Here is a 20,323-nt window from a genome sequence, read left to right on the forward strand (position 1 = left end):
CAATTAGAATGAGACATTTACTCTGATAAATCCTGATATCTGATTTATAGTATTCATTTTGCCATCAGCAGCATTTACAAATACAGAGATTTACTGACCAAAATGTCGCTGCACTTTCAAGGTACCACTACAGTACGCGCGCTACTACTCTCTGCCTCTTGGGGGCGCACTTCGCTTTGCGACGTTCAGTCTAGACGCCATCTTGAGGAGACCCCAAAACTGGTGACAACAATCTCAGGCGCATCATAATGGGATTACTAACCTCTAAATAAAATCACCTCAAATCGTTGTGGGTAGCAAACGACACCAGAAAGGAGAGGAGTCGTCCACCAATAGTGTATTACTTATCAAAGAAGACTGCGGCTTAGCTAAAGGCAACCTTGCCTGTAGCTAGATGGCCGGCTAACAATCTATGCCAGAAACTGGTCTGTGTGCCGCTCCGGACTGAAACCGTGCGGCCTGCTCTGGAGGAAGGGTGGTGACCGCGCAACATGCAATCCCGTTAATTTACTACAGAATCTAATTTGATTCAAAGACCCTGCAAATCGGATAGCGGATACGACAATGCATGTATAGAGATCACGCTCTTACTGCAAATTTCGTTGTCTGGAGTGATAAGACCCAGCTAGCCTGTTTGATTACAGTGCTGTCTTGCGTTGCCTAAATTATTCCCAACAGGAGACATGTCATCCAACTGTACCAGCGTTGCGCCGGTGAGCGCTAGCAAAACGAAGACGAAAAAGAAACATTTTATAGGACAGAAAGTGAAATTATTCCGTGCAAGTGAGCCTATTCTCAGCGTTTTAATGTGGGGTGTCAACCATACGGTAAATGTATTTTTGTTCATGTTCCCAAGCTAGCTTGTTTGTCTATGTGGTGTTTTGACTAGCTAACGGTAACGCGATAGTTAGCCAGCTGCTTGATTGACAAAAGCCTATTTTAGAACTCATCCATCGTCTGTAGTGTATGGGTGTTAGCCAGGTACTTAGTCTGATGCTCAGGTGAAAGCTGTTAACCCTTCATTCACCATCCTCTCTGGTCAGGAATATAAATGTAGCAACAATCTAGCTATTTGGTGTGCCAGTCGCGTGCGCTTTAAAAATGTGCAGCAAATAGCTGCGACGTTGAACATAAACATTTCACATTACCCGCGCAATTTGCAGGCATTATTTGGCACAAGCTGCATAACGTTCTGTGGGATGTGTGGTGGTCTGAAGTGAGGTAGTTAGTTGGTTAGGAGAGGAGGTCGTGAGCACTGCTCCAACCTAAGCATTCATTATGTCTAGCGCAGGCCAGAGAGGGGTGTGACTGTTGGAGAGCAGCAGGTTGCATTGAGCCTCAACCGCAGCCTGCCTGCCTATTGTTTTACAGGCGTCAATGAATGAGAAAGCGGCAAATCTAACATTTAGCATATTCTAGCCTATATTCCTGGTTTAGTGTGAAGTACACATTCGAACACTCAACCATAAAAATAATAGGTTCACAGTCTAATTTGAGTGGGAGAAGGATGGACGGTGTCTTCAACACATCCTAAAAGACACTTTATTGATACTGTTTTTCACCAAACGCATCAAGTTTCTCACTCAAATGAATGCTGCGATCACCAAATGGATTGCAGAGAGCTTCAAGGCTCCATTTTTATGGCCAGCAGTAGTAGGCGAACACACCCCCTTCCCTGCTTGACTGACACCTCCAGATCAATATCTCTGGCATGAATATGATGCCCCAGGCTTGCAGTTTTTGATTCGCTTCATTCACCACTTGAATAACAGTGCTGATGCATAATTTCACTTCCAATGTTTGCATGCATTTCAATATGTTGCCTACACTAACATGTACATTACATCTTGCATGTACTATTGTCTGTAATTATTCTTGATTTCCCCCTCTATTTGCTGTGTTTTTAGTGAGGCTATTTTCTGTATATTTCAATACCTTATATAAGAAAGATAAGGATAAATATAGACTATAGTCAAACGGACAGTTATTGTATGAAGAAGACAATTTAATTAACCAATTTGCATATTTAGTGAAGCTGTAATAATCATCCTGTGACGCATTCTGCAATAATCATCATGGACCAAGTTCAGTGTGTGGTGGATGCTGGGTGTAGATTCAAGGTGTAGGCGGCAGGCTAATTTAGGCGATTGCAAGAAAGACGTCAAAGAGCCTTCTCTTTAAGGCTCTCATAACCTTAGTCATAACCACTATATATTTCACATTGGTAGTCAGTCGTAACATTGTTCTGCTTGTCACAAATCTGGATGAATTCAGTTCCAAGCTAAGCTTTTGCTCAGAGAAGACCTTTGTCAGTCGGAGCATATAGCCAAATACAGATTTAATTGAAACTCCCTTCAAAAACGGATTCAGTCTTGATGGTAGATAATGCCAGCCTTACAGGCTTTCCAACACCGGGAACAGCCTACATCTTCAAATCTGATATGAGCCTTCGTCATACTTAAAATAAAATCTGCCATTTAGCAGACACTTATATCTTCGGCGACTTACAGTTATGCGTACATACATTTTACGGATGGATGGTCCCAGGAATCGAACCCACTACCCTGCCTTTACAAGCGTCGTGCTCTACCAACTGAGTGACAACGGACCACCTTCATCAAACTTTCTGTGTAGGTTGATTAGACATAATCCAACATATAGTCAGGATATCGATTGTCTGCCTGCTGAAGGCATTAAGCTATGCCTCTAATGACAAATAAATATGATACCTTTGAAGGACACACTATCTACCAGAGCCTAACCTGTGGGCATGTTAGACAGTGATTCCTCATAGCATGTCAGACAGTTGAATGAGAGTCTATCCCTTGAAGCAGCAGCTCTATGAGAGGCGACTAGGCTATGTCCTGCATATTCCACACAATTTGATGTGTTCGTGCTCCATATGCTATTATTTTTCCACCTCAAGATAACTTTTCAAATGTCTCCCCTATTTTAGCCATGTCTGCGTCTCCTGGATGTGTTCTTGTCTCCTTTTTTCTTTTGAAGTGTTTATTCGCGTTCCCTCCCTGCCACTCCTCTTACTGTCTGGAGTTTATAGATCTATGGAGAAGGCTCGCTCGGGGAATCAGTCTGTTCCTTACAGTGAATCTGTCTCGGTAGATAAGATCAACAGTGTGACAAGGGGACTCAGCCAGAGAGCACTGCTGTCAGTTCACTTTGGTCCAAAGTGAATGATTGTTAGTAAATAGACACTGGTTCACTGCAGTTTGGTCTGGTGTGGGGATTAGTGTGTTGACCTCCTCTTCCCTGCTCTACCATTCTATTCTGATCTTCTGATCTCCTGCTCTTTCTATCGCCCCTCTGTTTCAGATCAACGAGTTAAGTAATGTTCCTGTACCAGTAATGCTGATGCCTGATGATTTTAAAGCCTACAGTAAGATCAAAGTGGACAACCACCTATTTAACAAGTGGGTATTCTGAGTTCTAACTTTGCAACCTGCCATACCATATTACTGCACACCATATTACTGCCCATATAAACTCAAACAAGAGGCCAATTTAGCTGCATTGTTTAGAAATATACAGTACAGACCCGAAGTCTGTTAACACTATGTTATGCTACTGATTAGGAGAGAAAAGGTCTTGGCTTGGTTGGCCCAATGGTCTATGACGTGGTTAAATCACTAGCAAGATCAAGCTCCTCTATCACCTGTAATATACAGTGCCTTGCGAAAGTATTCGGCCCCCTTGAACTTTGCGACCTTTTGCCACATTTCAGGCGTCAAACATAAAGATATAAAACTGTATTTTTTTGTGAAGAATCAACAACAAGTGGGACACAATCATGAAGTGGAACGACATTTATTGGATATTTCAAACTTTTTTAACAAATCAAAAACTGAAAAATTGGGCGTGCAAAATGATTCAGCCCCTTTACTTTCAGTGCAGCAAACTCTCTCCAGAAGTTCAGTGAGGATCTCTGAATGATCCAATGTTGACCTAAATGACTAATGATGATAAATACAATCCACCTGTGTGTAATCAAGTCTCCGTATAAATGCACCTGCACTGTGATAGTCTCAGAGGTCCGTTAAAAGCGCAGAGAGCATCATGAAGAACAAGGAACACACCAGGCAGGTCCGAGATACTGTTGTGAAGAAGTTTAAAGCCGGATTTGGATACAAAAAGATTTCCCAAGCTTTAAACATCCCAAGGAGCACTGTGCAAGCGATAATATTGAAATGGAAGGAGTATCAGACCACTGCAAATCTACCAAGACCTGGCCGTCCCTCTAAACTTTCAGCTCATACAAGGAGAAGACTGATCAGAGATGCAGCCAAGAGGCCCATGATCACTCTGGATGAACTGCAGAGATCTACAGCTGAGGTGGGAGACTCTGTCCATAGGACAACAATCAGTCGTATATTGCACAAATCTGGCCTTTATGGAAGAGTGGCAAGAAAGCCATTTCTTAAAGATATCCATAAAAAGTTTTGTTTAAAGTTTGCCACAAGCCACCTGGGAGACACACCAAACATGTGGAAGAAGGTGCTCTGGTCAGATGAAACCAATTGAACTTTTTGGCAACAATGCAAAACGTTATGTTTGGCGTAAAAGCAACACAGCTGAACACACCATCCCCACTGTCAAACATGGTGGTGGCAGCATCATGGTTTGGGCCTGCTTTTCTTCAGCAGGGACAGGGAAGATGGTTAAGATTGATGGGAAGATGGATGTAGCCAAATACAGGATCATTCTGGAAGAAAACCTGATGGAGTCTGCAAAAGACCTGAGACTGGGACGGAGATTTGTCTTCCAACAAGACAATGATCCAAAACATAAAGCAAAATCTACAATGGAATGGTTCAAAAAGAAACATATCCAGGTGTTAGAATGGCCAAGTCAAAGTCCAGACCTGAATCCAATCGAGAATCTGTGGAAAGAACTGAAAACTGCTGTTCACAAATGCTCTCCATCCAACCTCACTGAGCTCGAGCTGTTTTGCAAGGAGGAATGGGAAAAAATTTCAGTCTCCCGATGTGCAAAACTGATAGAGACATACCCCAAGCGACTTACAGCTGTAATCGCAGCAAAAGGTGGCACTACAAAGTATTAACTCAAGGGGGCTGAATAATTTTGCACGCCCAATTTTTCAGTTTTTGATTTGTTAAAAAAGTTTGAAATATCCAATAAATGTCGTTCCACTTCATGATTGTGTCCCACTTGTTGTTGATTCTTCACAATACAGTTTTATATCTTTATGTTTGAAGCCTGAAATGTGGCAAAAGGTCGCAAAGTTTAAAGGGGCCGAATACTTTCGCAAGGCACTGTAACTCACCATGGGTCTTGCGATCCCCACTACACTGGAGTTGTAGTCAAAACAAGAATTCAACACTTAACTGAGCAGCTTTGCAATGCAAATCATCCTCGTAGTGAAGCACCTCTAGTATGCTGGTCAAGAGCTTCTCACATTTCCATTATCTAGTCCAGTGGTTTCCTCCGATGACATCAACACTCTGCTAATGGACTAACTATAGAATGAGAATACTAGAATGGACATTAACCTTCATATGATGGGATAACAGTCAGCCATTTGGGTCAGGGAGTTGGTCAACCATGATTTGCCAGTGCTGTGATGAGATATTGTGTAAAGAAATGCATTTGAAGAATTTAGCTAGCCAAGACAGTTTTAGGGGAATGATTCCATACATTTTTCAAACGAACTGCCAATATGCCAACATTTCATTCAAACGATGCAATCAGTCCACAGCCATAAACTGGCTGAAATCAGTTGATGATAGGACTTAGACAAGTTGTAATGCAACAAGTACTTATATTGTGTCATGTAATAGCACTCCAAGAAAACAACACAAATTGGTCTGTTAAAAATAATGGTCTGTTTACGTATATTTTAGAAGCTATTTTTACTGAAAATTGGTTTAAAACCCGGATGATCTGTATACGACTATTTTAGGTTGGTAATAATTATATTACACATCTTCTGATATATCACATTCCTTACTTTGATTTTCCTGCGTAAGTAAAATCAAGATTATGCCTCTGGCGATCTCCACTACGCCACACTACACTGGAGTTGTTGTCAGAACATTAATTCAACACTTAACTGAGCATCTTTGCATTGCAAATCATCCTCATAGTGAAGCACCTCTAGTATGCTGGTCAAGAGCTTCTCACATTTCCGTTCTCTAGTCCAATGATTCCTCAGATGACATCAACACTCTGAATGCTAATGGTCTAACACACTCTTCTATATTAACACTCTTCAACACTCTTGTATCTCTCAGAGAGAACCTGCCCAGCCGTTTTAAATTCAAAGAGTACTGCCCTATGGTGTTCCGCAACCTGAGGGAGAGGTTCTCCATCGATGACCAGGATTACCAGGTAAAATATGGTCTCCTGTGTGGAGATGTCTAAGGGGAAGAATGTAGGATGGGTTAACTGAAGAGAAAGACCATTTGAGGATGGGTTAACAGTAGTGAACTGAAAGACAGAATGAGGATAGACGTTTGCTTGGCACGGCTCAGTAATGTCAAAAGGGTAGAGGACAATTAAGGAGAGTGCAGATCAGAGTACCAGAGGGAACTCCCTGTTGTTCCCTGCCCAGTTTGACTCATTGCAGATTCCAATTCTTCCCTCAGCCCAATGTAGTAAGGCTTTATCAGCATTTCATCCCTCGGCCCAATGTAGTCAGGCTTTATCAGCATTTCATCCCTCGGCCCAATGTAGTCAGGCTTTATCAGCATTTCATCCCTCAGCCCAATGTAGTCAGGCTTTATCAGCATTTCATCCCTCGGCCCAATGTAGTAAGGCTTTATCAGTATTTCATCCCTCAGCCCAATGTAGTCAGGCTTTATCAGCATTTCATCCCTCGGCCCAATGTAGTAAGGCTTCATCAGCATTTGTTGATATAGAACTAAAAGACTGTCCCCTTTTTACTGAGTTCTCACATGTAAACAGTGGGTGTTTTTAGTGTTTAGCGATACCAAGCATAGTTTATTACATTAAGTTCAACTAACTTGGTAGCCTTGCTGACTGGATCGCTATGTGAAGTGTTTTTTGTTTAGCTTGGAATAGCTCTATGTAAATACAATCCATTGATCCATTACTAACTCGTGAAACAATTATGAAACATTCTTTACAGAGGGCTTTTCATTCATGTCAAAGCCTCAATTTTCTGCTCTGCATGTCTCTCTCCCCCGGGCTCCCTCCTGTGGTGGATCATCATCAGAACTCTCTGACGAGGAGCGCCCCGCTGAACAGCGACTCCCAGGGGCGCTTTGGCAACCGCTTCCTGTCCAGCTACGACCACCGCTTCGTCATCAAGACGGTGTCCAGCGAAGACATCGCCGAGATGCACAACATCCTCAAGAAGTACCACCAGGTGGGAGAGTTACCACATACACAAATATAACACGTTTGAATTTTTTAAATATATTTTCTGTACAAACATACACCCTCTTAATACATGTTGAAGGGAGCATGTTGGCTTAAAATATTGAGGACCTTTCAATGTGGTGCTGAAGAAATATCGGTTAATTGTTCAATTTGGTGGGACTATCCTTTTGTAATAGCTAACAATTTATGCCGACTTCATTACTGGAGCTCTCTCCCTGTTTCCTTTGCATTACTCATTCCCGTTCCTCTTTCCCCTCTCTCTCTCCTTTCCTCCATTGGGTGTCTCCAGTTCATAGTGGAGTGTCATGGCAGCACTCTGCTCCCCCAGTTCCTGGGCATGTACCGGCTAACAGTGGACGGGGTTGAGACGTACATGGTGGTGACCCGTAATGTATTCAGCCACCGTCTCACCGTGCACCGCAAGTACGACCTGAAGGTAGGTGTCGATGTGAACACTAGCTTGGAGGGAACCAACTGGGAGAACACTTACTGGTAGTACACTAACTTCAGTAGGACACTAGGAGCACACTTACAGCTGTAACACTGTTGGTGCTCATTGGGCTAAGGGCATTTGTAACAAGCTCAATGCATAGGGTGTTTGCAGAGTATTCCGGTTCCCAGTAGAACTTGAGCCTCCAGACAATTTTCTGCTCCAATGGTTGTGATGTATTTTTTTTTTAATTACATTTTTATTTAACCTTTATTTAACTAGGCAAGTCGGTTAAAACAAATTCTTATTTACAATGATGGCCTACCCCCGGCCAACCCTGGCCAACGCTGGGCCGATTGTGCTCCCCCTATGGGACTCCCAATCACGTCCGGATGTGATACAGCCTGGAATCGAACCAGAGACTGTAGTGACGTGATGCAGTGCCTTAGACCGCTGCACCACTCTGGAGCATCTAGAAGGGGAAATGGTTTAGAATGCTGCTCTTGTGGAAAAGCTCAGCAAATCTGTCTCTTTGTGCACGGGCAACAACACTGAGAACAGAGGTGTGACGGCGTGCATGCCTATTGGCTCTCAGAACACCGTTTCCCGTACAACAAACAACTCTGTCGCTGCCAGGCATTCTCAGGGGGAAACAGTTCTGCTTTCTGAAATATGACAATGTTAAAACCATACTGTCAAGTCCAGGAGAAACAGAGGGGGAACAAAGATGCAAAGAATGTCTGTGTCTAACTCTGCATTCCGTTACATCTCTGTGAATTATCTATTTTTTTTCTCATTCAGGGTTCCACAGTCTCAAGGGAAGCCAGTGACAAAGAGAAGGTGTGTTCTTTTACATATATACGATGATGAGAGGAGTGTTGGGGTACAATGACAGCACCCCAAAAATAACTGGATCGTGCTAAAAAAAAAAGCATCAAACTAACCAGCTAAAAACAAAACTCATTTACAGGCCAAAATACTTTTTTAGAAAAGTACAGAAATACTGTTTTTTTCTCCATCTAATGATAATGAAGCACAAATGAAATAACACATCCACAGTTGGGCCATGTCCGACTGCTGTCTATGCTGCGCAGAGGGGGAAGTCAAAAGGGGGTGAGTGTAGTCCATGTGGAATAGTTAGCTGTGTGTGCTCTAGTAGTATCCACCATGTGAGTTACATTACCCGCTCTGAAACCTAGAAGTAGTTATTTCCCTTCCTGGTTACGTCTTTTGTAGAGTTCGTAAATACTGCTTTGTGAGTGCTGAGTTGTTGTTGGGAACAGAAGGTTGCTGGTTCACACCCAGTGAGGGACGGACAGAACCTGGTGAAGCCAATGTCACTGGTCGTACTGCGGACCTCGCGCTCGAGAAACCCAACGTCTTAAACCATTAGACCAAGAGGAAAGACCTAAAATGGTTGTTCTTCCTCAAAAGTCAATCCAAGGATAATGAGTGGAAACTAAATCAAGACCTCTGGCACAAATGACAATCTCCAGAATATTTTGATTCTAATTTCTATCCCTCTACTCAGGCCAAGGAACTCCCCACCTTTAAGGACAACGACTTTCTGAACGAGGGCCAGAAGCTGCAGATAGGAGATGACAACAAGAAGTACTTCTTGGAGAAACTAAAGCGCGACGTAGAGGTAGGAGACATCTCATGGCTGCTCGATTTGATGTTTTTATTATCATTACAGTCATTGTGAAAATATCCCTAAATGGACTTCTGCACATTATGTTTGGTTTCTAGTCCTTTCAACCAGTTTCACCTGTGAACAAAGACATGACTTTAGGTTGACAAATAGAAAAAGAATAGTGAGTTTAATGTCCTCCACATTTCCCAAAAGAACATTTGTTACAATATCTGACATCTTTCTCCTTTTTGTGTACATAGTTCCTGGCCACTCTAAAGATCATGGACTACAGTCTCCTGGTGGGGATCCATGATGTGGACCGGGCAGAGCAGGAGGAGATGGAGGTGGAGGCAGGAGGAGAGGAGGAGGAGTATGAGAATGATGGGATGGGAGGAGCACTCACCGGCTCCTTCGGCACCCCTCCAGACAGCCCTGGGAACCCCCTCAACTTTGGCGGGTTCTTTGGCCCTGGCGAGTTCGACCCCTCCGTGGACGTCTACGCAATCAAGAGCAACGACAGTAAGAGACTGTCTTTCTTGAGTTGTCAAGTGATTTTTCTATGCAATTATACTATATTTGTGCTACTCTCTATCTACAGTGCCTTCAGAAAGTATTCACACCTGGACTTTTTCCACATTTTGTTGTGTTACAGCCTGAATTTAAAATTGATTACATTTTTGATTTTGTCACTGGCCTGCACACAAATGCCCCATAATGTCGAAGTGGACTTGTGTTTTTCTAAATGTTTACATATTAATAAAAAATTGAAATCTGAAATGCCTTGCAAAGAAGGGCACCTTTTGATAGGTATACAAAAAATACAGACATTGAATGTCCCTTTGAGGAATGGTAAAGTTATTAATTACACTTTGTATGGTGTATCAATACACCCAGTCACTACAAATATACAGGTGTCCTTCCGAACTGGAGAGGAAACCACTCAGGGATTTCACCATGAGGCCAATGGTGGCTTTAAAACGGTTACAGAGTTTAATAACTGTGATAGGAGAACACTGAGGATGGGATCAACAACATTGAAGTTACTCCACAATACTAACCTTATTGGTAGAGTGAAAAGGAAGCCTGTACAGAATAAAACATATTCCAAAACATGGATCCTGTTTGCAATAAGTCACTTAAATAATACTGCAAAAAAGGACCTGGAAATGGTTGTCTTCCAGTGATTAACAACCAATTTGACAGAGCTTTAAGAATTTTTAAAAAGAATAATGGGAAAATGTTGCACAATCCAGGTGTGAAAAGCTCTTAGAGACTTACCCAGAAAGACTCACAGCTGTAATCGCTGCCAACGGTGCTTCTACAAAGTATTGACTCAGTGGTGTGAATACTTATGTAAATTAGATATTTCATTTTCAATATTTTAGCAAAAAACATGTTTTCACTTTGTCATTATGGGGTATTGTGTGTAGATGGGTAAAGCAACCAGGAAATGCTGGAGCAATTTCTGTATAGTGCATCTTTAATTAACATTGAACATTAAACTAATTTTAGAACAGACATGGGACTGCCCAGTGAAAAGTAATACTTGCTATTTATACTCTTATGCACTGTCTTGCTCCTTGTGGTAGGTGCTGTGAAGAAAGAAGTGTACTTCATGGCTATCATCGACATCCTCACGCACTACGATGCTAAGAAAAAAGCTGCACATGCTGCCAAAACTGTGAAACATGGGGTGAGTAATGGACTACCTTTGACCAAACATGAAGCCAAGTGATTAGGCTGCAAAGATGCTAGATCATATAGTAGTTTCTAGGAGAAGATGTGTTATTACATATAAATTGTAGTTGTATGTTCCTAATGTGCATGTGTTTACACTGAACTCTGTTCTCCCTCCTTCAGGCTGGGGCAGAGATCTCCACCGTAAACCCAGAGCAGTACTCCAAAAGATTCTTTGAGTTCATGTCCAACATCCTGTCATAGAATCATCTCTCCTACCCCAGCCAATCACATCCCGTCATCAGCCACACCCACCCCTCTCTCCCTCCTCCTGCCCCTCCCACCTGATTTAGCCCCACCCCTTACCCTCCCACTCTGGGGATGACAGACTGAAAGGATGCACAGACGAAGAGCCTGTTACATTGACCCACAGAGAGGGGGCGCCGGACTTTTTCTTTAAAAAAAAAAAGCAACGTGTCTCTTCTCCACCCCCATGTCCCCCTGCCCAGCCTACCACCTCAATCTGAGCGCTCGACAAGGAAGGCTTGTGAAACAGAGTTCAATAGGATATTTGAGACCCTCCCCCTTTCTGCCTTCCCCACCACCTTATACTAGTCCTCACGCCAGCACGGGAACTGTCTCACTAATGCCTTGAAAGAGTGTCAGCTTCAGCAGTAGGAGTCTGTTTAGTACCGTCTGTTCGTTTCGTTATTATTTTCAGACACACACAAACCTCTCACAGACACAGAAGCGGTCAAATCGCATGAATCTTTTGACCGAACTCTGCCTCCTTGACTTGTCAGGAGATCCGCAGCCGACAGTATCAAAATTGGAAATGCAGGAGATTAATAAGGGTTTTACGTAAATAAATGCAATATCAAAATGCATGGCTGAAATGTACATGACTCTGCCAGTTAGTTGAAACGTCAAACCACTGAATTTAGCATCTGAGCATTATGACTAAAAAAGAAAAAACATAAGTGTCTGAATGTTACGTTGCCATATTGTTCTGAAAACTTTTGACATTTTTACCATGAACTTGGTTGGTAAAGGAAAATCCACATAAAAAAGGGGAATACTAAAGCAAATGCTTGTTTTATTACCATAAGAATCATTTTTATATCTCGTTTACATTAATGTAGCATTTGTGTTTGTATACAGTATTGTTTTGTAACAGACATTAGATCAGAAAAGTTACTTGAAAAGGATTCATTACATATTAAAAGGGAGTTATTGTTTTCCTGAATTTAATTCCTTTTCTCACCTTTGACTAACAAAGATCATTCTTTTGTGGTTTTAAATTAGGTTATTATAATGACTTATTCCGTGTCGAGAGACAAGTGTCAATAGCTGTTTAGCAGCTCAATTAATTCAAATTAGTCCCTGGAGACTGTTCTTCTCACAAGGTTACTGAATTAGGCTCCTGGCTGTCTTTCCGTTTTATTAAGTCACCACAGCACGGATAATCCACACAATTATCAATCTGATAAATCTGGCATTTAACAAAGTTAAACCCTCATCTTTCATTACTTGCTCACAAATAACATACCAGGCACACCAGAGTCATTGTAACACTACAAGTCATTCATTTTATTGAACAGTATCTTAAGAAAAACAGTACACGCAGTGTTGATCATTTTCATACAAAATAGTAGGAGTTGGTAGAGATGAGGGAGAGGAGCTTTAATCCATTCTGGCCTTCAGGGTACGTGTGGTGATCTTGTCCTTCTCACTGTCAAAATAAGTTCATCAAGGTACTGTCACTACAACAACACTGACCAGAGCATTATTAATATCACCATCTAAATGTCATTTGTATGAATCCTCTGATTAATTACACATTTAGCTGGTATTTAATAAAAAAATGTAGGCAGTGGAAGAGGAAAAGTATGACTGTACTTACATGACTTGCACAATGACACCCATGCCTGAAACGGCATCCCTGTCCACTGCATTCAGCATGGCTTGGGAGATGGTCTCAAACAGGTCCTCTGGTTCCTGCAGGTGTCAAAAATAACCATTGTAAATAAAGATAGATATAATCAACTATCACACTCAATGTATTATCTTACAATACAGTACACAACCTACCATGTCTGGCTCCCAGAGAGATTCACACATGCCGTACATCTGCTCTGAGCAAGTGCCGCTCACAACAAAGTCCTCTGTCACCATGGGGCAGCCAATCAGGTCCAGCGAGCAGATAAATGGCTCAAAGGTCTTGGGGTCCAGCCCAGCGATCACAGGCTCAATGTAGTATGGTCCAAATCTAAGACGAGGGATACACGTTTGATCAGTCACAGACTTGCCACCAAGGCGGAAGTGAAGACTTGTATATGAAATACTGTGCTTCTTCACATCAGTAAACTCACCTCCTCTCATACAGCAGGTTGGAGACCATGCTCATGAATGTCTTGGGTTTGATCTGACGCCCCTCCTTCAGCTCATAGAGGTTCAATCTGAACTTGAGCCTCTGGGAACTGTTAGAAAAATAAAGTGGATAATTAATATCACCTGCAAGGTCAATCTGTTGCACTGACCATCCAAATACTCTGGAACTTGGGAGAGAAGAGGTGCACTGATGGACCAGTGCACACTTACACTGTCTGTACGTCAGTAGCCAGGCCAGCCAGGCCAATGTAGAGTCTGTCTCCCATGGGAAAGATCTTCTGGAAGTCTGTGGTCACCATCTGAGCCTGTACACCGAATCTTCGATCTGCTGCAATGGCTACACATTGCTTACCCTTCATCGCCATGACGGCACCACCATTATAGGACATAATAGACTGGAGATGGAACACAAGGAAGGAAACGAGGGAGAGAAGTTATGAGTAGCAATCATGACTGGGACAATTTCAAAACCCAAACAACATTGTTTCCATCACTAACTATTGAGTTACTAACTTTGACGGGTGACCCTCATTTACTTCAAACATAGGTGAATTAGTAGAAACATTGGCATAACTATTAACGGCAAGATTATAAACTTCCATCAGACTCAAGTTGCATGATGTTGCATCCCTCTTCAGATAGCTAGTGATAACATTAGCTAGTCAGCTCATTCATAGACTTGCGTTAGTGACAATAATCCAGTTTATAGCTAACTAGGTAGCGAGTTAATATAGTAGTTGTTTGGAAAATGACTAACACTAGTTACATGTTCGTTGAACAAGTTAGTTAGCCATGCCAAAAGTCACCTGCAATGGTAACTAGCTAGCTAACGTTAGAAAGCTAAATGCTAGCTACCATACTGATAAGGCAGCCGGTTGCTAACGTTAGCTAAGCTAGTTTTACAAACCAATCACAAGCTACATGCATACATTATTTGACATCGTCTTACCATTGTGAATACGTTGAGGTATCTTCCTTAGCCGTTGAAATATCTTGTAAATGTTCACTATTTTTAATGACTGCGGATAACAATCCCACAGTGACTACACGATTTGGAACAGTCGGAAATCAGCCACCCTTGCTGTTTGAAACGTCATTCGGTACTACACGATGATTGGGTCTGTAAAAAGTTCCGGGTGGCCATTGGTGTTATCGTTGACGGTTGTTAGGGGACTGTGCAAACGTTCCTAGTTTGTTTGAAGCGTGCTAAAGTGAAACAATAATGAAAATAAAGACAAGTTACGGGACCAAACTTTGAAAAAGTGTACAGTAAACTATGAGCCTGTGACTAAAACACCAAACCACTGGAGATGGGCACCTCTTAAATCCAGCATTATTATCCTATAAAACAAAAGGCGTTCATGATAGTCATTCAACAATGTATGTCTACTTTAGGATGATGCTGGTGGCAGTGTGCCTGAGAATTTTTATTTATTTCGTCTTCATAGGACGTTTTCAATTATTATAGTTTTCTGAAGGTGTATCAAAGCAGTAATCAGCATCACATACAACAACACATGTAAACTCAAAGAGTATTTAGTTTGTTAGCCCCCAACTCAAAAGAGCTCTAGGAACAATGTTTTATTAAGATCCACAATTCTTCTCCGGTACAGCAATACACTAAAGATTTCCAAGAAACATCATTTACAAAAGGGTTGTGTCTGATAAAAGTTTGAATAATCCTAAACATTACAGAGAACACAATATACAATTTCCACTTAAAAACAAATCCAACATTGCTCATTCTATAAAAGGTGAGTATGGCTTGCTGTTGCTGGTGAATGGCACGGGTGAGTTTTTCCATTACAGAGTAAGTCAGATCCTTTGCATTGCTTTAGTCAGGGCAATGGCTAAGGGGCAGTTTCACAGGGCCCCGAGTACAAATGCATGGTGCCTCTGCAGTGTCTGTTTTGTTTATTAAATTATAAATGAGTTGGCAGTCCTGGCAAACCGGTGCACATATTTCAGTGTGGTAGCTGGTGCATATTTTTACTCTCTCCTCAATCAACCCATTCCTGCTTCTTCTAGTTCTCATCTCCTCATGAAATTCTTCTCCAGGGATGCGGGGGTCCTCTGTATGGAGTGGATGTTTCTCTTGACTCGATCCTCCAAGGAAGAGGTGGAGGCACTCTCCAGCTTCATGTTACTGCAGGGAAGGACACAACACTTTTAGAGGACCAGACAACAGCCAGAGTAAGCATGCAATACGTGCGTGTCAGTCAGCGAGATACTTACTGGATAAAGCCAGCGTTGCGGTCATGCTTGCCGCCTTTCTCTTTCTCCCGCTCCTTCTCCTGTTCATCCTGTCGTTTGTAACTTCTAATGTTGCTTTCGCGCTCTTCGTCTCTCTGTTTGGCAAAGTCCATCATCTCCCTCCTCTTCTTCTCCAACTCTTCAGCAGAGAGACATCTAAGAGAATATCACAAAGATAAATATAGGGATAAGAAAACCCTTTAGGATGGGGTGGTTCGATTACCATTAGTTCACCGATGATTGAACCCAGGTGTGATACTTGTATAAACAGGTGCTGTGGACTCTTACTTGGTAGTACTGCTCTGACGCCTTTGGTAGCGATCTTTCTGTGGGCTGGGGGGGGCTTTGGGGCGCTGGAACTGTGGAACTTTAAACTGGTCTGTCCTGTGGGATGAGTGGTTCTCTGATTTGTGAGAGGAGTGGTTGTCTGTCCTGTGAGAGGAATGATGGCCGTTCCAGTCTGTCCTTTGAGGCGATCGAGAGCGGCTCCTTTCCTGAGAACGGTGCCTTAAGTGATTGGTGGGCTTTGAGGACTGATGATGCCTCCCAGCTGGAAACTGAGGAAAGAAATTAGGCGATGGGCGGTACACATCTCTCTCAGGAGGATTTAAGTCACTTTGAATTGATTGGACTAAGATCTAACATCGTTCACTGTCAATATATAAAGATTGAGCCGTACTGACCTGTAGTCCATAGCCAGTGGGGACACTGCGATGGTGGGAATGTGAGTGGGTTGTTTCTTTGGATTCCTCTTTAGAATGGTGCCTAAGTAAAGATCCATCACTCAGTTAACCCAAACAGTCCCACCACAACTCTGGAATGTTTTGGACTTCTAACCACTTTTAAACATTGTGTGTTTGAGCTACATACTTATGGGTTGTACCATTGGAGTAATCTACTTATTCTGCAGCCGTCGGTACTAACCATTAGTCTGTGTGATTATTAACGGCGGCTGAGATAGAGCTGTGTTTGAGAGACAAGGGCGAATGTCTGTAGAGTCCGAATAGTTTCAGCTACCCATCTATGAAAAGCTCAAGAACACACACGTAACACGTTTTGCTCTATGACGCTCACAAGCTACAAAGGAGTCATTAGAAGGTAAGAGGTTCTTCTTCATAGAATATCATAGGACATCCCAAGACATAGTGTCCATGATACTGAAATAAGCTCAGTTGTCACTGACTAGTTGGATATCCATTTCCCAGTGAGCAAACAATTTCTGTAATTACAGCATTCATATAAATTCATTTTTATCAGGTTTTTGCTTTGGCGGACCTTTTTTCTTTATGGACATTTGTCAATTAACACAACTACTTAAGTCAAATTGTTTTGTGTTCTACTTGTAGCCCTGGTTGTCCTGAAAAGAAAAGAGTAAAACACTTCACTGAGAGGCTAAATATAAGAGCTAGACATGCAGAATTTTGCTGGGGTCTAAGGACTGATAGGATTGGGGCGGCAGGTAGCCTAGTGGTTAAGATCGTTGGGCCAGTAACCGAAAGGTTGCTAGATCGAATCCCCAAGCTGACAAGGTAAACATGTGTTGTTCTGCCCCTGAACAAGGCAGTTAACCCACTGTTCCTAGGCCATCACTGTAAATAAGAATTTGTTCTTTACTGGGTTAAAAAAATAATAATAATAATTTTTAAATAAACAAACAATCTACCCCATCCAGAAGTTGCTGTCAACAATAGAAGCGGCAAGCTATATTTTGTAAACTATCACAAAATGCTTACAAGATCAAAACAGTTAAACTGAACATCTGGTCATATTGGCATCTGTTCACTGATCCTGAGAAACCTCTATTGAAGTTAGGTTTCAGGGGCACCTGTGTATTTTGTCTTCGTCCACAGAGCTTGAGCTCAAGCTCCTTCTCTTATGCTTCTTCTCCTTTCTCCTCTCTTTCTCCTCCCTTTTCTCCTTCTTGTCCTTCTTCCTCTTCTTTTTCTTGTCTTTCTTTTCAAGATTCTGACGCAGCTGAAAGAAAATAAAAAGTGAAAAACTGTTGCTGCTTTAGAACCCAGTTAATCTGAAACAGGCTGAAACTGATTTCATCCCAGTTTGAATGGAGCCATCCAACTTACCATTTCTTTGATCTTCTTCATTTTCACTGGGTTTGTCAAGACCTCCCTCTTCTTCTCCTCCTCCCGTTTCCTTGAAAAATAAGACGTGTCATTATCATCAGCTCTTGGCTAACAGCAGAACATCAGTGTATGGTATAACAGTTGCTAGCTGGACACACTAAATGGTAAAGAAAGAGACAAGAGTGACTGACTTGATATCAAACAGCGGGTCCTCTCTGATCTTGGCGGCCATGTCGAGATTGGATGCAGGGGTGGAGGGGTTGAAGATTGAGCCAGGCAGCAGGCCGGTTTGTTCGGATGGACCGCTCTCTGGCTCCTCAAACTGCTGGGTGATCTGCTTGTCGATGGGGCGGCCCAGCAGGTACTCATCACGGGACACCTGACCACCTGGCCCCTGGTACATCCAGTCCAACCGGTCATCTTTTTTCCTGGAGTAAAACAACAAAAAAGCAGTTGAGTGTTAGCAACAATATCCAAGGGGAGCATCTCAATCCATTTGTCTGTGGTGAGGGCACACTTGAAAATAGGATAATATCAAATAAAGCTAACTCATTTGACTTTTAAACCTGGACATGACAGTGGTTTCTCTATCAAGGTGATACCTATTACTTCCTCCTCATCACAAGGGTCAGTGAGGGGAGCATTACTTTAGAGCCCCAGTCTGCTGAGCGAATCTGGTAATATCTTCTCGAGCTCGTTCCTCTCTCAGCTCCTTCTGAAGTTCCTCGATCTTCTTCGCCTCAGCCTCGTGCTTCTGTTCAGCCTTCCACACCCGCTCTGTTTTTCATAGTCTGGGGATGCCAGCTCTTCTTCAAGTTCTGACAGAGATAAGAGAAAGTGATATTCGATATAATTAAACAGAACAGGGAAAGACAGGTACAATTGATCGATACAACCATCATTTCTGAATTCCAATTGTTCTTCAGGGAAGGCAAGGAATTACTACTTCTGAGTAACGTTAACTAGCTAGGTAGTTGTGTAACAACATAACTGGGAAAATATTAAATAAACACACCTTCAAAATGAAATTAGTTAAGGGGTCAACTTAGTTAACTAGCTACGCCAACTAGCCGTGGCAGTGATAGCGTTTCTCTTCACTAAACGCTAGTTCAGAAGTTGGCAGTAATTGAATTGTCGAACATTTAGGTGGTTTTGTGATTAGTTAGCTTGCTAGACACAAACAAAACAAGCATGCGTAGCTAGCTAAGTTAGCTTTTAAATCTAATATTTGATCATACTTACGAGGTCACCTCCTCCCATCTTGACTTAGATCGTCCGATTGAGTAATAAGATATGAATAAACGTGTCCTCTACCTATGTGGTTATTGTATCTGACAAAACAAATCTATGTTATTATCTAAATAACATCGGCATTTGCATGCTAAGTTAGCGTGTTGTGTTTTCTTTGTACTTCCGGACTTTCTGATTATTTGTCTGGTTGTTTAAGAGTGCGTTCTTCTTCTTCTTTGGCTTCTTCTTCTTCTTGGGGATTGGGTTGGCCGATAGCATCAAACTTTGAAGGTGCATACACCGCCACCTACTGTACTGGAGTGTGAGGCTAGTCACGGTGTAACTATTAAATTCCCTTCATTAGTCCTGCTCCTCTAAGAAAGTGAAATAGAGCCGTAGACACCACTTGCCTCCCCCACTACACCACCCAAACCCCAACCCCGTCCAGCCTCTCAGACCCTTTCACACAATCTTTCCCTGTCTACATCATACAATTCACAAAATATCAACACAGGCTCCACCGTTTCCTCCACTAAACATTCATCATGCAGACCTGTTTCACGTCTTCCTATTATCCACAACATGGCATTCAAACCTGTGTGCCCAAATCGTAGTCTACTGCACACAACTTCCTCTGTCCTACATCCCATACTCCCCACCTCTTCCTTTACTGACCGATGCACGCAATAAAATGGCCTCCCCTTACTACTAGCATCCCACTCCCTTTGTCAAAAATGAAGCCCTTTTGCCCAGATCAAGGACTTAACTTCCCTGTGACCCAGTGGGACCTGAATATCTACCCCCTCTCTCCTCACAGCACTCTTAGTCACCAGAATCGGCCTTCTCATTACCCTCCACACTCACGTGGGCAGGAACCAAACAAAAGCTTGCCACCACTCCCATCCTTTCGAGTCTCATTAACAGCACCAAGTCTCCCCTATCCGACCTGCCCGTCTTCATTCCTTCCTTCCGTCTTTAGTCTCCCTGTCCCACCTTCTTAAATCTGTCATCTATGATCAGGGTGAACAACATCGGACTAACCACACTTCCCTGAGGAGTACCATTGTCCACTTCAAACCGCATTGACAATTCTAACTCCACCCTCACCCGTATGACTTGATCGAACAGGAAATCCATGATCCAGTTATACAGACGTCCCCCAATTCCCAATGAACTCAACTGGATCAACAACCCTCCTCTCCACACGATATCGTAAGCTTTCTCAATGTCAAAATACACAACACTCATCAC

General features: G+C 42.5%; 3 protein-coding genes across 4 annotated transcripts; 1 reads left to right on the forward strand and 2 right to left on the reverse strand.

The window, feature by feature from the left end:
- The first annotated feature begins 153 nt into the window (after nt 1-153).
- LOC110493639 (phosphatidylinositol 5-phosphate 4-kinase type-2 beta) lies at nt 154-12,363 on the forward strand. Of its 2 annotated transcripts, none has more exons than XM_021568025.3 (10): nt 154-827; nt 3,331-3,428; nt 6,267-6,363; nt 7,211-7,363; nt 7,667-7,813; nt 8,609-8,647; nt 9,339-9,452; nt 9,701-9,959; nt 11,030-11,133; nt 11,301-12,363. In XM_021568025.3, the coding sequence occupies exons 1-10, from the start codon at nt 684-686 to the stop codon at nt 11,379-11,381; spliced, it is 1,236 nt and encodes a 411-aa protein (XP_021423700.1). In that variant the 5' UTR covers nt 154-683; the 3' UTR covers nt 11,382-12,363. The 2 variants fall into 2 exon arrangements, with proteins under 2 accessions (XP_021423700.1, XP_021423701.1); XM_021568026.3 differs by having other exon boundaries at nt 161-2,630.
- Nucleotides 12,364-12,680: 317 nt separating this feature from the next.
- Nucleotides 12,681-14,632, reverse strand: LOC110493640 (proteasome subunit beta type-3). The gene is made up of 6 exons (XM_021568027.3): nt 14,458-14,632; nt 13,719-13,903; nt 13,490-13,597; nt 13,209-13,386; nt 13,021-13,115; nt 12,681-12,849 (listed from the first exon to the last, which is right to left on the reverse strand). The coding sequence occupies exons 1-6, from the start codon at nt 14,458-14,460 to the stop codon at nt 12,801-12,803; spliced, it is 618 nt and encodes a 205-aa protein (XP_021423702.1). The 5' UTR covers nt 14,461-14,632; the 3' UTR covers nt 12,681-12,800.
- Nucleotides 14,633-15,043: 411 nt separating this feature from the next.
- On the reverse strand, nt 15,044-19,249 carry LOC110493641 (pre-mRNA-splicing factor CWC25 homolog). The gene is given in 10 exon segments (XM_021568029.3): nt 15,044-15,654; nt 15,744-15,917; nt 16,050-16,318; nt 16,445-16,526; nt 17,587-17,735; nt 17,843-17,912; nt 18,034-18,270; nt 18,490-18,621; nt 18,623-18,660; nt 19,085-19,249. Coding segments are annotated over 10 exon segments (1,284 nt in total). The 5' UTR covers nt 19,103-19,249; the 3' UTR covers nt 15,044-15,539.
- Nucleotides 19,250-20,323: the final 1,074 nt, after the last annotated feature.

Source organism: Oncorhynchus mykiss, chromosome 17 (assembly GCF_057628025.1).
Source record: "Oncorhynchus mykiss isolate SJ-2025 chromosome 17, ASM5762802v1, whole genome shotgun sequence".
NCBI classification, from domain to species: Eukaryota; Metazoa; Chordata; class Actinopteri; order Salmoniformes; family Salmonidae; genus Oncorhynchus; species Oncorhynchus mykiss.